Source organism: Teleopsis dalmanni, chromosome X, assembly GCF_002237135.1.
Source record: "Teleopsis dalmanni isolate 2A chromosome X, ASM223713v2, whole genome shotgun sequence".
NCBI lineage: Eukaryota > Metazoa > Arthropoda > Insecta > Diptera > Diopsidae > Teleopsis > Teleopsis dalmanni.
Window position 1 is genome coordinate 30945443 of NC_051848.1, and position 16751 is coordinate 30962193.

At 28.0% G+C, this 16751-nt stretch overlaps 1 protein-coding gene across 1 annotated transcript in view; it reads left to right on the forward strand.

Moving 5' to 3' along the window:
* LOC119662756 (ATP-binding cassette sub-family G member 4) overlaps positions 1–15855 on the forward strand; it is a 48366-nt gene extending 32511 nt beyond the window's left edge. The window contains exons 2-9 of the mRNA XM_038072502.1: positions 8949–9066; positions 10469–10658; positions 10724–10869; positions 10932–11170; positions 11307–11441; positions 13427–13960; positions 15011–15267; positions 15335–15855. Coding sequence (XP_037928430.1) covers positions 8949–9066; positions 10469–10658; positions 10724–10869; positions 10932–11170; positions 11307–11441; positions 13427–13960; positions 15011–15267; positions 15335–15679 — 1964 coding nt within the window. The 3' untranslated portion in view covers positions 15680–15855. The remainder of the gene's footprint in view (positions 1–8948; positions 9067–10468; positions 10659–10723; positions 10870–10931; positions 11171–11306; positions 11442–13426; positions 13961–15010; positions 15268–15334) is intronic.
* The last annotated feature ends 896 nt before the right edge of the window (positions 15856–16751 follow it).

Here is a 16751-nt window from a genome sequence, read left to right on the forward strand (position 1 = left end):
TATTCATAGTACGAACATTGTTAGTATTATTTAATATATAGTTACTATAAGGTATGGAAATACATTTTGGTAAATCAACCGGAAGTTTCGTATTCCTAATAATATAAATAAGTGTTCCAGCTTTCATACTTGCTTGAACGAATAACCTTTCTTAAGTTATAGGTTATTTTTGAAAAAAAATAAATAAATGTAGTTATTATAATAAATAATTATTATAAACTATGTATTTCCTATCAATTGACGTCAACAACGGAGGTTGTACTATTTGTTTAGAAGACACAAAAAAATCAGTTCGGATTACTAAAAAATTAAATGTAGACTTATAAATTCTTAATGACTTTCATGAAAACAATGTCGGAATCTTTCAAATTTGAAATCTTTGAAACTGTGCCTTCAAAATAGTGAAGTTCTTCGAAAACGTGACAAAGAATTTAAGCGAGAATAGAAAAATAAATTTTATATTAGTCGACCATTGCTCCAATAACATTTCTCCAATAACTTATTGTTTAAAAATGATGTATATAATATTCAGTGAAAATGTCCCCTTCTATATAGTGCTGCTAATACTATCAAAAAAATTTATATTTATAAAATATATATTTCTTTAATTTTGTCATCAAAGTATAATGAAGTCTCTTGAAAAGAAACCATATCGCGGTTTCAAAGTAACAATTTTCAAAAGATATAACATATATTAAATTATGTCACTTCTACTATTAGTTGACAAGCTATAATAAATCCACTAAATTTTTGAATTATCCAATAAAATATTCACTGAAGTACGCTACGATACTGTACTGTTTATTTTCGTTTTCAATTACCTTAGTCACGATTTAGAATTTGGCTAGGTCATAATTTAATTTTTAATATTTAGTCACATTATTTAGAATTAATTAATTAAGCTATTGATAATTAATCAAAAATATTAGCATTAACAAACTGTATGGGGTTTAATATTAAAAATCATTTCTATAATTTGTTCGTCATTATTAATAAGCAAGAAATTTAACCTAATTCATAACTTAATTATTTAAAAAAATAAATCGACGATTCACTTTGCAATTTGTACAAAAATTAGAACTTCTAATACATATCAAAAACCTATAATTTGAATGATAATATACAAACTAACTGAGAAAAGATTATACGAGTATTAAGTTAACCAAAATGTTTATAACGCAAGAGAAAGGAGAACGGTATATATATTGTAGAACGTTGGGACAGCGAGTGGTCCCACTGAAGTGAAGGATTAGCCGAAGTAGACCACGAAACGACTTGGGTCCTTTTTCGCCCTTCGATTCTTGGATGTCGTTATTGAGTTAAAGCTAGACTGATTTTTGTTCGCATAACTACATCGCTTATTAATGCAAGCAGCTCATTTATTTTGAGGTTGACTGCGAAGTCATTACCAACCCAATAGTGTCCAAAGACAATCTTCCTGCTGTTTGCCAGTGCTGGACATTGACACAATATATGCACTGCTGTCCCCTTTTCTTTTAGACATAGTCGGCAAGTATCTTCCTCAACAAGAATTATCTTATAGAGGTAATACTTGACGTTTCCAGTAATCAATGAGGTTAGCCAACTTTAGGTGCTCTGCCAACCTCAATTGGCCAGTACAGCCGAACTGTGGGCACCTGGCTCCCATAGTACAGGATTTACACCTTCGGTCGAGTGTTGTCAAGATATAAAAATAAAAAAATGTCATAATCGATGCTCACATCGTTTTGAATCATAATAGCACTCTGTCAACAACTTTTATGCAATAACATAAACATTATTATTTTGTGTTCATAATTTCTATATTTTTGATTTTCTTCTAAATTTCACTTTTTTTAAAAATAAAAAATAAAGTTCATTAACATTTTTAGCTCACAACTTTTAGTTTTTTTCCGATATAAAATATTAAATTAACTGCGAGTAGCACAAGAAATAAACTAGAAAACCACGCGATCGCCTACTTACAAGTTGCCACGCGTGTGTGAGTAAATAAATTAGGTTTTTAACTCCAATACCAGTTTTATATTGTATTAAGACAATAAAAGCTTTGGCTTTGACGAACTGAAAATACCCTGCACACAGAGTTCTTAATAACTCACTAACGAAAGACGTATTCACTGTATAAAGTAACAAGCTTGTTAAGCTAATTACGTAGTAAGTGCAGTGCAAAGTGTTAAAATTAAAATACTTCTATCAAAAACATCTTAACATGTTACTATTTTATCATGTTACTCGTTTATTAAACTCGTTACTCGAAGTCTTGAATACAAGGAATCCTTTTGCAGATTAGAAATAAGCATACTGTTACAATTAAAATCACTACAATTAGATCAAAACGCAAAGCTAAAAAGGAAGTTATGTTACCAACACATTATTCAGTGATCCATGAGTCTAACTATAAGGAATCATACTATGCAAAGTCATGATTTTTCTAAAGTGGAAAATTTCAAATAAGTGTCAAAATATCATAACATTCTAATTACTGATTATTTATTATAAACATTTGTTTGAGTGACGTTACTTTTAGTAACCGTATTAAATTCAAAACATATCCAAAATGTCCTGAGATTATTTCATATGCTCGAAAAGTTAAGTTGAAAAACCCTATTGACACCTTAAAAATAACAGAAATCAATATTATCAGTAATGGATACCCATTTTCCTCACAGTAAACCTAACCTACTATTATTATAATAATAATTCCTCATAATAAATTATTAACATTATAAAACATTGCTTTATTATAATTGTTATTAAAATTATAACAACAACCAGTGGCAAAGTACCAGCTTCTTAAGAATAACATTGAAGAAAGAGAAATATATATTATTAGTTATATATATATGCTGTTAGGATATTAAAGTTTCATATATAAAACTGATTTAATAATTTATATAATAAGTATATAAAAACTTGACCTAACTTTATCTACTTTTAAACTAAATGTTTCATACAACTCGTCGGAATAGTGTACCCGACTCCCCATAACATATTAATATAACAGTATAATATCCATAACATAACATATTAATATGTACTATACGGACTAAAACACCTCCTCTTCGGAGATACTTATTCGTCACCGGAATCGATTTAGCATTATTGCGGGGAGGATCTCTTTTATATTGGCGTTACAAGCCATGCTCTTTTGAATTTTGAAATGCGTCCAGACCTTCAATTGTTCACAACTCATAATATTAACTAATTTAATTTTATAAAAATCTCTATCTAAAACAGCATCTATATTTAGATTCAAACTGAAGTGATTAAGATTTTGGAAATATATTTAATAATGTAGATATTCCAAACAATTTCAGCAATTAAGTGTTATGTATAGTTTTCGGCTATACCGACTTTGGTTTTATTTAACTTAAAACCCTGGATTTATATTAAAGTATTTTATATGTATGATTAACGATAACTCCTTAGTTGGATTACTAAGAACGTCGCTTTTTTAATATAGCCTCTTCAACATGGATGAAGAGTATAGAAAAAACAAAAAAAAAAAAAAATAGTTAATACTTGATTTTCGATTTTATTTCAACTTATACTTTTAAATATGTATACTCTTTAATATTAAGATGCGTTTTAACAACCAAACATTAAAAAACTAATTCAAAATATATTGAGTCATTTATGGTACTACTGTTTTAATTACAATATTTATATAAAATATAAATATTTAATACTTAAACTCTTGTTGTATATAAGGTTGAATTCAAAGACCAGCTTTTGGCACCTACATACATACATCGGTAAGTTAGATTCTTCAATGATATACTACCATAATTTCATAACATTTGGACAAATAAAAGCGACGTTATTGCTTTCATATTACTAATTTTAAATTATTTTATTTTTTAATCTTTTTAAGACCACAGAAGGTTTTTCTTAAAAACCAAAACCTATTTATCTCTCCTTATCTACTACAGCGATTACATTCCTATATAGATTATTATTCATATATATTAAGGTCTATTGATTATCCAATTGATATCACAACAAGATTATCACCTACAGGCTTAGCTAAAATAGAAGTAAAATTATTTTTACTATTGCCAAGAACCTGTTTTTAATAGCTGTTATAAAAACTCTATAAGTACTACAATGAACAAATGGCCAAAACACCTGTTTCTCAATATATAGAAAACAAATGGTTAGATTAAAAACAACAACTGCTAACAATAAAATTCACAAAGACCTTTAAATTCACCATAATACCAGAATAAGAACGATTACGACAGCTGAGGTGATATCAACTAAAGCGATAAGATGGCTTTATTGGTCATAGCAATAAGTCAGTGCGTACCAGCCAATGGACTATACAATACACATTACCTGGTTTATTATTGCAAATACCCTTCCTCACCGCTTCCAACCTGAAGCGTTCCAATAGGTGTTTAAATGACACTGTTATTAAATAATGAAATTGTGTTTATTTTTATATATATTTTGTTTTTTTTTTTTCTTGTTTAAATATTCGAAAACAAAGGCGAAGAATACGAAAAGCTATAGTCATATAAAATAAAAGCCTTTTATTATGCCGGAACAACAATGTTGCAATGAAAAGAGCGTTTACATATTATAGCTAATCTCAATAAGGTATAAAATACTTTTATGACTATTAACACTAATCTCATTAATTGACGTTTCCAATTTCTATATTTATATATGCATATATATATAGATTATATTTACGTGTATGTATACTTGTATATACTAAATATGCATAATATACCCGTATATAGAAAAAAATATATATTAAGAATTGTATCACTAATATCAAGATCATATATCACACATAGATACAAAACATTATAGGTTAGATACCAGGTGTGTTTAATATAAAATCTATATAAAATATTAATATATATAAATAATATATAAAATAATATATAAAATATTGTTTTTGCCTAGTAACAGTGTTGTTAAATATTTCAGTGCCCAGTGACTAACAACTTTAATACTTATATTTTTTCTATCTAAATATTTTGAGATCACAGATCTCTTCTTTAAATATTTAAATTCTTATATAGTAAATCTTCTATAGCAAAAAACTTTTTTTTCAATTTCAACAGTTTAAATGACATTTTTATTTTCCTTCTAAATTTTTCTCTTTCTCACTGTCGGTCACTTTAATATGCTTATAATCCTTATATAGAAATTGTTTTCTTTGAAAATTTTAGAACATAGTAAAACATTTATTCGCCAATTATTTTGTTCTGCGCTAACATTGTCATTGCTGCTCTTATTGGATTATTATGCATTATAAGTGCACTTAAAACGTACTACACAATTGGCATTGAGGCATTTCTAGAATAAACAACTCTACACATAATCGAATTCCTTCTTCCAAAGCGTCTTTCCTACATGGAGCGCAATTATGTAACTTTAAGGATAACTTTAAAATGTTACCTCGGAGACCTCGGAAATAACCTCGATTTTTAAACTTTAACGTAAATTATTATTATTATTATTATCTGCTACAAAACTATCTAGCATTAAAATTGAAAACAACCTGCTCTTTATTAAGGACTCAAATCATAAGGTAATAGTTGAGGTTCCGTATTAAATAGTAGTGTTACTGTAGACGTTAGGGTCTAAATAAATTAGTCAATAATATCGAATTCCACAGTAATTTATACTAACCTAATCTAATAATAATCGATATAAAAATAAATGAAAAAAAAATTATGATGGAAATACACTGAGAAAGTATATACTAGTAAAAATGGAAAATATCTATTTTGAAAAAATGTAATCAATCTAATTTCTGTTTAATATCTTTATGACGAAAAGAAACTATTTAAAGACAGATTCGAATAGCAAAGAAAAGACAAGGACAGCAATTTTATTTAATTTAATGAAATTCGGCGGACCATACAACGCTGTTTCGAGTATTTCCAAGTACTTATCATTAGTGATCTATATATTATCCATTTTTGAAATCCAGATTAATATCCATTAAATATTAATCCTATTCATTGTTCATATATTATCCACAAATTGTCCATATATGGTAATACATCCAAATTAATACAATTCAAATTAGTATTCATAATATATTAACTATGAATATAAATAACTAGCATAAAACTGGTTCTACACTATAAAACTGATTGGATTTTAAAGAAGACTACTACTAATTTATACAATTTGAACATAAACAATTTGAAATTCTCGGTAAATTATTTCTGTTGATAGTTTTGGCTATATATATCACATAAGATATAATAATATATTAAAAAAGATATATAAATGAAAAATATCACAAAAGTTGTGGTGGTATAGGAATCTGTTGAGAACGTACAAGAAAAGATTTGACAAGAAAGATTTGTACTACGAAGAGATAAGATCTAATAATATAGATCGATATTATTTCTGTTGATAGTTTTGGCTATATATCATATAAGATATAATAATGTATTAAAAAAGATATACAAATGAAAAATATCACAAAAGTTGTGGTGGTATAGGAATCTGTTGAGAACGTACAAGAAAAGATTTGACAAGAAAGATTTGTACTACGAAGAGATAAGATCTAATAATATAGATCGATATTATTTCTGTTGATAGTTTTGGCTATATATCATATAAGATATAATAATGTATTAAAAAAGATATACAAATGAAAAATATCACAAAAGTTGTGGTGGTATAGGAATCTGTTGAGAACGTACAAGAAAAGATTTGACAAGAAAGATTTGTACTGAGAAGAGATAAGATCTAATAATATAGATCGATATTATTTCTGTTGATAGTTTTGGCTATATATCTTATAAGATATAATAATGTATTAAAAAAGATATATAAATGAAAAATATCATAAAAGTTGTGGTGGTATAGGAATCTGTTGAGGACGTACAAGAAAAGATTTATGGTAGCAAGAAGGATTTGTACTACGAAGAGATAAAATCTAATAATATAGATCGACCAAGAAGCAAATGGCAACTTGAGGATAATTATTTATAAAATAATATCAAAATTGAAATGGACGCAACTGGTCACCACGAACAACAATGGCTATATAATAATGGATCATTTCAACAACATTTAACAGGTTTTGCTACATCTGTGCTGTTGTCCGATCTGGTGGGTTCTATAGACAGTTCTACAAAAAACTAGTCACATCTACCTACGTATTTAATAACTTAATAACTTTAAACAATTTATTGTCGATTAGTACAGCTTACTGATTTTGATATTTAGATGATAAAATTTTATTAGGAATTACTGCCCTTGCCATACTTTATTGCTTTATACATTGACTATACATTTTTATTATTTTATAATTTTGTGGTTGTTTTGTTGTTGTTATTAGAATTTGATTTAATGGAATTTTGAACGGTGCGAGTTGATCTTTCCTATTATTCCATCATTATAAATCATAATTAACTGATTGTTCAGTATTGTTCAGTAATTGTTGTAAATTTTTTGATAATTAGAAAGCTAAGTCGTTTACGATAGTTAAAGATTGTTGTTGTTGTTGTTGTTCAACTCATAAAAAGATTTATGCGATTATAGAATTTTTTTTTGCAATTTTAAGCACTAAATATTTGACTAAATTGTTCGATAGAAGATTATCTAGAAGTACGTAAATATATATACATATACGTTTATACGCTAACAATATATTTGAGTGTATATGACGATTAGTATAGTATAATTACTGTATTTGTTAATCGTGTATGAATGACTTCAATGGACTTCCACATATCGTAACTACTCATTTATTTTCAAAACGCGATTAAAACATATCATTTTTTTTTACTAATAATTTACTAATATTACTAATAATATTATAATTTGTTAATCACACGTGTAATAAAGCAAGTGTGCTTAAATTATTCAAACAAAAAAGGTAATTATTAGCGATTTAAAAATTAAAAAAGTTATAATGGCTTTACTATATAGTATATCGAATAAAGTCCAGAAAGGTCTAAAATGGTTTCTTCAAGTATTTGTTTTCATTATTTTTTTATTTTACAACTAGTTTTTAACAAAAAAATTAATAATAATTAATTAAATTTTAACTTAAACTATTAAAAATAATATTTTTGCTATTCTGAAGAGCGGTTAGAGTCATTCTCTAGAATATAATCATTCTCGTGGGATGATACTAAATAAATACTAAATATTGGTACCACTTTATACATTAAGAGTATTGGTAGCGTTTATTATTATTAGAACCCGTTTAATGTTATTAATTCTGATTTGTAAGTTATGTCTCAGTACAAAAATGATATTAAATTTTAACAAATCTTATTCGATAACAGTTATACTATATATTCAATTGTCTTATCGGTTAGAAGTTTGTATTTATAAGTTCACTATAACCAATTAAATATAATGCCCTGGACACAACACAACTCTGGGTTCTAACTCAACGTCTGCAGTTGTGTTGTTTTGTTGTAGGATTTTCGAAGACAATAGACTGTAAAAAAAAGTTTCTGACCAGGTCCTTATATGATGCTATACTATCCATAAGCGACTCTTTGCTTTGACAACAACAAAATTTTATTATTTATTAATTAAATAGATTTTTGGTTGACGAAACAACTGAACCATATTCCTTGTATTTGACTATTCGTAAATAATTTTTTAAGACTGCTAGAGTCAAGGATTGAACTCGTACCCTGCCAAATTTTGGGCTCAGAGTCAATGTTAATTATCCAACTGACCCAAAACCGTACTTAACTTGTATGATCTAACTTGAGGTTTTGTTAATTTATTGTGAAATTTTGGTTAGTCAAAAGCTTTATTAATCAATATATTAAAAAGTTTCGTTGTTGTAATTTACTATGTTTAAAATACCTAAATATTAAATATAAAATTTTGCAATTTATTATTATAAACTATTTCATTTAATAAATTAAATGCAATATTTTGTTTTGTACATTACAATATTTTTAACTTTTAACTAATCCATGCTTTTCTTTTTATTTCAGAAAACAAAGATATTCTTAATGGTCTCACAGGAGAATTTCGAAACGGCGAATTAAGTGCTATTGTGGGTCCTTCTGGTGCAGGCAAAAGCACTTTACTGAATATTCTCTCTGCATACACGTAAGAAATACAATAATACATAATCATGTGTAATGAAAATGAAAATATAATTTTATTAATTTTATTCAAGAGCTAATTGTTTTAAGTTCAAATCACATAAATAAATAAAATATAAAAAGTGAGATTAAAAATCAAAATGAAATTTGTTAATCCTAACAAAGACTATACCATAAATAAATAAAAAAAATATAAAATTTATTTTTCTTAACAGTTCTGTGGTCAGCATATCGGTTAGGGGAAAGTGCTCGGTATATTGGTATATCAGCGACTATATGTATCCTTTTATGTATTCTAATTAAATTTTTTATGCAGATAGGCTCAATTTAAGAGCGATCAAGATTTTTAAATGTCTGTTGAAGGTCCTTAAATATGTAGACGAGCGGTCTTTGTTGTATTGATTTGACATTCTATATATTTATCACATTGTGGAACATTGATTGTTATTTAATGATTTTTTATATCTGTATTGATAACTTCTTATAAGATCGTCTAGAAAGACTATAATTCTTATGTGAAAAAAATCTATAAATATTTTCCGTCCTACATTCATCAGTTAGAGTGTCCTATATTTATGAGGGCCTATCTTATAGTCCATCTTATAGATAGAAGTAGTTATGCTAAAGATGGGAACTTTTGAGAGCTTATACATTTATATGATTTTGTTCTCCGTATTTTAGTAGTTCAGCTAAAAGAATCTCTACCTTCTTTCATTGTTTCCAGATTTCTGATTACTTCAAGGTTTGAGTTCTCTCAGATTAAGATGCTTATAGAGGATATTTGCCCTCTCAGACTGAGATCCTTATATAGTATTTAAGCTCTTGCCTTTAAAAATCATTTCAGGCTTTATTGAATATTTTAAATGGGTTAATTCAGTGCTCCAAATATTATTCGAGTTTCTCCAAATAAACAAAATACCGAACAGATTTTTTATTTGAAAGCTCTAGCGCCTCGAGCATTCTAGCACATTAAATGTATTGATGGTTGATATAAATTTATGAACTTTAGTAAAAAGCTACAACTACTTAGATGTCATAATACTCGAACACTTTCAATTTCATCAAGTTTAATACGGTAGCACAATGGACCAATGGATCGAAGTGGAAGCCTTGGATTACTGTCTTCTTCTTCTTTTTTATTATAGGATTAAATCCTGTTTTGTTACAACAATTGAATTGGATATATTTTTGTAAAATTATCGCATATTAAATTATTATCTTTCTGTAGAGGCAGAACGTTCAGCATTTACGCCACATCTTCGACGGTTGACCGGGTAATCTTACGGGATTACAGTAATAGCCTAATCCATACTAACCCATCTATATAATATCAATAATATAAATATTCAATATAACTCAAATTAATACAATAATAAAATCATAAAATTAAATTAATTTTCTTACAGACCGTATGGTTACAGTGGTGATATTACTGTTAATGGAAATTTCCGTGATATTAAAGCCTTCAAACCAAATATTGCCTTTATAACACAAGACACTAGTTTACAACCTTTTCTTACCGTGAAGGAAGCGATGCATTTTGCAGCGAATTTGAAAGTTGGCGCTCAAATGAACAAAAGTGCGAAAAGAGAAAGAGTAAGCAATATATTTATTATTAAACATAATAATAATTAATTACTTAATGTCTTTAATCTGAATAGGTACGCAAAATTCTAGAAGCAATCGGCATGTATGAAAATCGTCACACTAGAACTGGTAACTTATCTGGTGGACAAAAGAAACGTTTAGCCATTGCATTAGAACTAGTGAACAACCCACCTGTACTAATATTGGATGAACCTACAAGGTAATTTTACATTTTTTTTTTTATAACCTATTATAATATAAATATCCTATCTTCTATTATAGTGGTTTAGATAGTTCAACATCAAATCAATGCATTTCCTTATTGAAAAAATTAGCAATGGAGGGACGTACTGTTATCTGTACAATACATCAACCGAGTGCATTAACTTTTGAGATGTTTGATCATTTATATGCTATAGCAGAAGGTCGATGTATATATTCTGGTGGAACAGAGAATTTGGTGCCGTTTTTAGCCGAATGTGGTTTACAATGTCCAGAATCATATAATCCTGCTGATTATTGTAAGTTTATAAACACGATATGCCGTCTGTCCGTCCGTTGTAATATGTAAATTAAAAATTTTGATTGAGATTCTAATAAACCTCAAAAAGTAACAAACTATATATGTATGTATATTACATTATTTGTATTTTGTAGTGATGGAAATAGCGACTGATGATTATGGCAAACAAAATGACAAACTAGTTGAAAAAATTGAAAATGGACAAAATGATTATTATAGACAAAATAAAATGGCTAAGAAATCACAAATGGAGGCTATCAAAAAAATTGGTAAGTTCCCCAAAACATAATTGTAAAATATAAAAATACATATCTTAACTTTATTAAACCGTATATTGTTTTTATTCTTCTTTGTTATCTTATGTTGCAAGATTCAATCATTTTAGTTCTAATCAAACTAACAACAAAAGTTTTTTTTTTAATATAGTTGGTTAAATCTAACTACTAGTCAGAACATAAATTTTTACATAATCTAGAGAAATCTAGCCATATTATTACTATAACATTACATAAAGTATTGCTTGTCTCTTTTGAAATTCAAAAATTCTAAATCACCTTTTTTTTTAAAAATAAAGACATAATAAAGATGTTATATTAAAGTATAAATAATGCTACTTAATATTTCTATAAATCAAGTATACCGGCTGTATTGTTGATCTCTCGTACGACTGTAATCGAGTTCTACTGAATTAAAAAAAAATTTACTTATGCTAACTAGGCAGTTTAATTAACAGATAATCAATAGGTCTCTGCCTGAAACCTCTGCTAATGAGAGATGTCTCCCACGTGGAGCAACAACTTTCCTGGCCTTATTGTGAGTTTGATATATGCACTTGTTAAACTCTTCATAGGTTATCTGTTTGTAAATTCCCTTTAAGGGATGGTTAACGACATTTGGTCGTCGTGGTTGACGAGTGGCTCTGGTACGTAGATCCGGCCGTTCTTGGAACATTATCTGTCTCCGGTACAATAGGAGGAGCGATATGTGAAACCGAGTTGAATTCCATATTTCCACCTATCTCTTTTCCTGCTTCTACTTTACACCCCTTTACATCCTTTTATCATCCTTAAACTATAATAACAACATTAACTGACGTGGAGCCATAGTTGCCTTTTATGCAACAGTATCTCTCTAGCAATGTTATCCCCGATGCTTGAACTTAAGAAATTGCATGTGCTATCAGAAAATGTTATGAAACTTTTTTAAAGTAAAGAACTCCAACATCTCTCTCTCTCTCTCTCTCTCTATCTTTTTGGATGAAATAAATACATATAAGAACGTCTATATTGAGCTATCACAGCAAGTACGAGTAGCTTTTTAAGGCGGTTAAATTTGAAGCACCGAGTAGTTATAATCGCAATTTAATTATATTTTAAGTAACCAAAGTTGATGACTTAAGTATCATTTTTAATTAGTTATTAGGCTTTAGCCTACGCATATAAAATCGGTCGTAAGTGTTAGTATAAATAATATGCTGTAGGTTTCAAGAATGTATACATTTCATTGCAATTCCTTATTTAGTCCACACATATCTGTGTGACAGACATGTCCAAAGTATTAAGTGCTTCAAAAGAGGCCGTGGTCATAAAGTAAGCAGCCTATTACGCAACAATATATGTCTATAGTTAGGATCCTATAACATTTTCCAACAAAATAAATAAATATTCTACCGATGACATTGACGAAAAACAGCGACGATAATTTTCTTTACTTTTCTATTTCAAGAGCGGCCGATTTTACGTTTCATGATCATAATTTTACGATCAGTTGTCGTTTACCATTTTCGTTGATCAGTTATATCTGGAACTACAACAATTTCAAAATCGTCAACGGAGTTAAATGTGCTCGTTAATTAATTTCTTCTACATGTACATTATTACAATTTAGTTTGTATAATATATCTTAATATGGTCTAATGATTTCGATGCAGCTTCATTGTGTAGATTTAATACTCAAAGTTCTAATGGCAACGATTTGGAACTGTACATTGGTTGTTCATATGAGGAATAGTATGCACCGCGGACTGAGTGTTCGATTGTGCTAATCCCAGTTATCTTAACTGGTTCTTAGACTTTTATTGTAATTGAACATCTGAGATGATTCAGTATTGTTGTGTATATTATGTGAGAAAACGAGTCTTTCGATAGTTTTGACCAAATATATGTACCATATATCCTACTTGATAACCTTTTAAAAAATTAATGAAATAGCATATTAATATTGTGTAAAAATTAATAGTTTTCTTTTATTACAGATAAAATGATGGCATCTGCTTCGATGACACCAGTAACAGCTCCTGTTTTGTCACCCGACTTAACACGTACTCCAAATCATAATTATTGTAAAGATCCATCGATACGAGTCAAACAATTGACGCCTATTAATGAAATGTCATCCCGAATTTGGGACAGTCGAAATCAATTAGGCGAAAATGGTCAAATTACCAAAGAACAACCACAACCTCAACAATCGGATAGCAATGGTTATAAACCGAAGAAACCAAAATTGCAAATTGATCCCGGAAAGTTATGTAAACGCGAAAATATATATGCTACACCATTTTATCGCCAACTAAGCATACTTTTGGTCCGCACATTTCTAATATTATGGCGTGATCAATCGTTGACTACAATGCGTTTCATCATACATTTCGTCACGGCATTGCTAATCGGATTTCTCTACTATGGCATTGGAAATGATGCTGGAAACGCTTTAAACAATTTTCGTTATGCTTTCTACACAATCATGTTTATCATGTTTTGCGCTTTCTCGTCGATACTAGTCAAATGTAAGAACTGGAATTCATTACTCTGACATTTAAATTATGCTTTTTTTTATTAAATTTATTTAAATTCACTTAATAGTTATATTTTATTGTGTTTTATAAATTGGGGTCTGAGGTCTAAAGAAAATAGGATTTTAAATAGGATTTAGATGTTTAAAGTGAGGCCATCTATTGACAGTTACTTATAGACGCAAATACTACACTTCGATTCATCCAAATCATTAAACAGAAATTTAATACTTAGTTTTCTTAATAAGAAGTAATTAGTTCCTTTAGTTTTATTATTGATCAACCGTAAACATATTTAGGTGAAAATTCTTTTATGCTTCCGCAGATAACAAAATTGAAATTCAGATTTACCTTATGGGAGGCCACTATAACACTCTAAGACCTTACTTACTTACTTACCATGTTCGACCTGACGCAGCATGTCTCTTCGTACACACCTTCACTAGTCTCATATATTAAGTCCGTATAGTCTATGAATAGTACCACGTTACTAGTTCTATGATTTTGTGTTCATTGTAACATGAGAAAGAGTAAGCGAAACTTGATTATTGTGTATAAACGATTTAATCTATGATCAATCATTTAAGCCCTATTGATTTTTAGTTTAGTCCCAATAAAATGATTAGGTTAGTTAAAATCTTGCTGTTGTTGCTGTAACCCGCTGGGATCTGCTTGTAAAATTCCTTTAAAGGGTAACGAACGGTACTTGGTCGTCATGGTTGACGAGTGGTTCTGAGATGTAAACCCGGCAGTACTTGGAATCATTCATTCATCTTGAGTCAAGCTAGTTTTATTTACGAGGGAATCTGAATTACCTAAGATTTAGAATAGCGAAGAACCACTATATATATTATAAGTAGTTAGATCGAGAATTATAAAGCTGATCTTAGCACCACAGATTCTTACTTAAGGATAAATTATGAATAGTTTTTTTTTATTGCAACATAAATTTAATATATTATATATATATTTTTTTATATACGTACATATATAGTTATTTTTAAAAAGTAATTATAATATATCTATTCTATTTGAAATTTTCAGTTCCATTAGAGTTTCCGATTGTGTCACGTGAGCATTTTAATCGTTGGTATTCGCTGCGTGCCTATTACGTGGCTATAACATTAGCTGATATACCCATACAAATGATATGTACTGGTCTTTTTATTGGAACCACTTATTTTTTAACTGATCAACCATTCGAATTTTTACGTTTGGGCTTATTTAGTTTAATAGTGTTTCTAACAGCATTAGTGGGTCAAAGTATTGGCTTAACAGTTGGCGCATCATTAAGTGTACAGGTTTGTAAATTAATTTTAATAATTTTCTAAATAAAAATTTATTAATATTTTTTTGTTTTTATTTTAGCTTGGTGCTATACTGGGACCATTTTTCATATGTCCATTCTTAGCATTTTCTGGTTTCTTTCTACAGCATAAAGACTCACCAATTTACCTACAATGGGTGTTCAACGTTTCATTTCTTAAATATAGTCTTGATGGTGCAATGCTAGCACTGTTCGGCTATGATCGACCGAAATTAGATTGCTCAAGCATGTATTGTCATTATACACGCCCCAAAATCTTTCTAAAGGACATGGATTTGGCCAATGCCAATTATGAAGTTGCAGTTATATTTTTATTATCGCTTTTTATAGGTTTAAGAATTCTTGCATTCTATATTATGTCTTTTCGTTTGAGATTATTCAGATAAATATTATATATAACTATAATTATAATTAATTATATATGAAAAAGAATGCTAAAGCTTAAGTGGCGAGTGTGTGTCTGTTTGAATGGTTAGTAATCTTTTGATTACTATTCGTATGTTTGCACAATAAGCACATAATAACTATTTTTTGATCTTGGTACACGCATGAGAGCACACAATTAAATATATGTATGTTTATATATTTTAATATATATATATATTTATATATATATATATATATATGTATGTTATATTTTTATAATATGTAAAACATTCCGTTAAGTTTGAATAATTTTAACTGTATTGAGGAGGTAAAATATTAATTTAAATAAAAACTGTATGTATATAATCAATATATATATATTCTATCGGATCAATATATAAAATTTTTAATTAATTAAAGTATTCGTTTTCATAAAGCTTATTTAATAATAAATAACTTTTTGCAAACATATCAGTCTCAGTTAAATACAGTTAAAGATACATATATAGATTTTTATAATTATAAAAATCAAATATTTGAAATGATTATGTGAAGTATATATAAAAAATATAAATTTAAAAAAATGTATGTATTAAAAATATATAAAATTAAATTTAAATAGAAGTTTCTAAACTGAAATATATATAATTAAGATTTGTTTAATTTTAAAAAATATTATTCACTGCAGAATTTACTTCAGAACTAAGCTGTGCTCTATATGTACTAACATTATTATATATAGAAATTGTTAATCATTTTTATTTGTGTGCCAAAGTTTATGTATATTTACATATTTATATATATATATATATATATGTATCAAGTTTAGGCTGTCCAATTCATTTCAAAACGGTTATGTGTAGTTTTTATTTTTCGTAATTATATATAAAATTTACAAATGTTGTTTATATTTAAATTACTTCTGTAGAGTTCAATTCGTGATATTTAATTAATAATGGTCATTATTAAAGTTTTATAAGGTTGTTCTAATTCAATGTATTTTATGTGTTAATGAATAAGCATGTTTCGTATTGTAAACTATATTATTTGATTTATGTATATAGCTTTATGTACATATACTATGTACAGTAT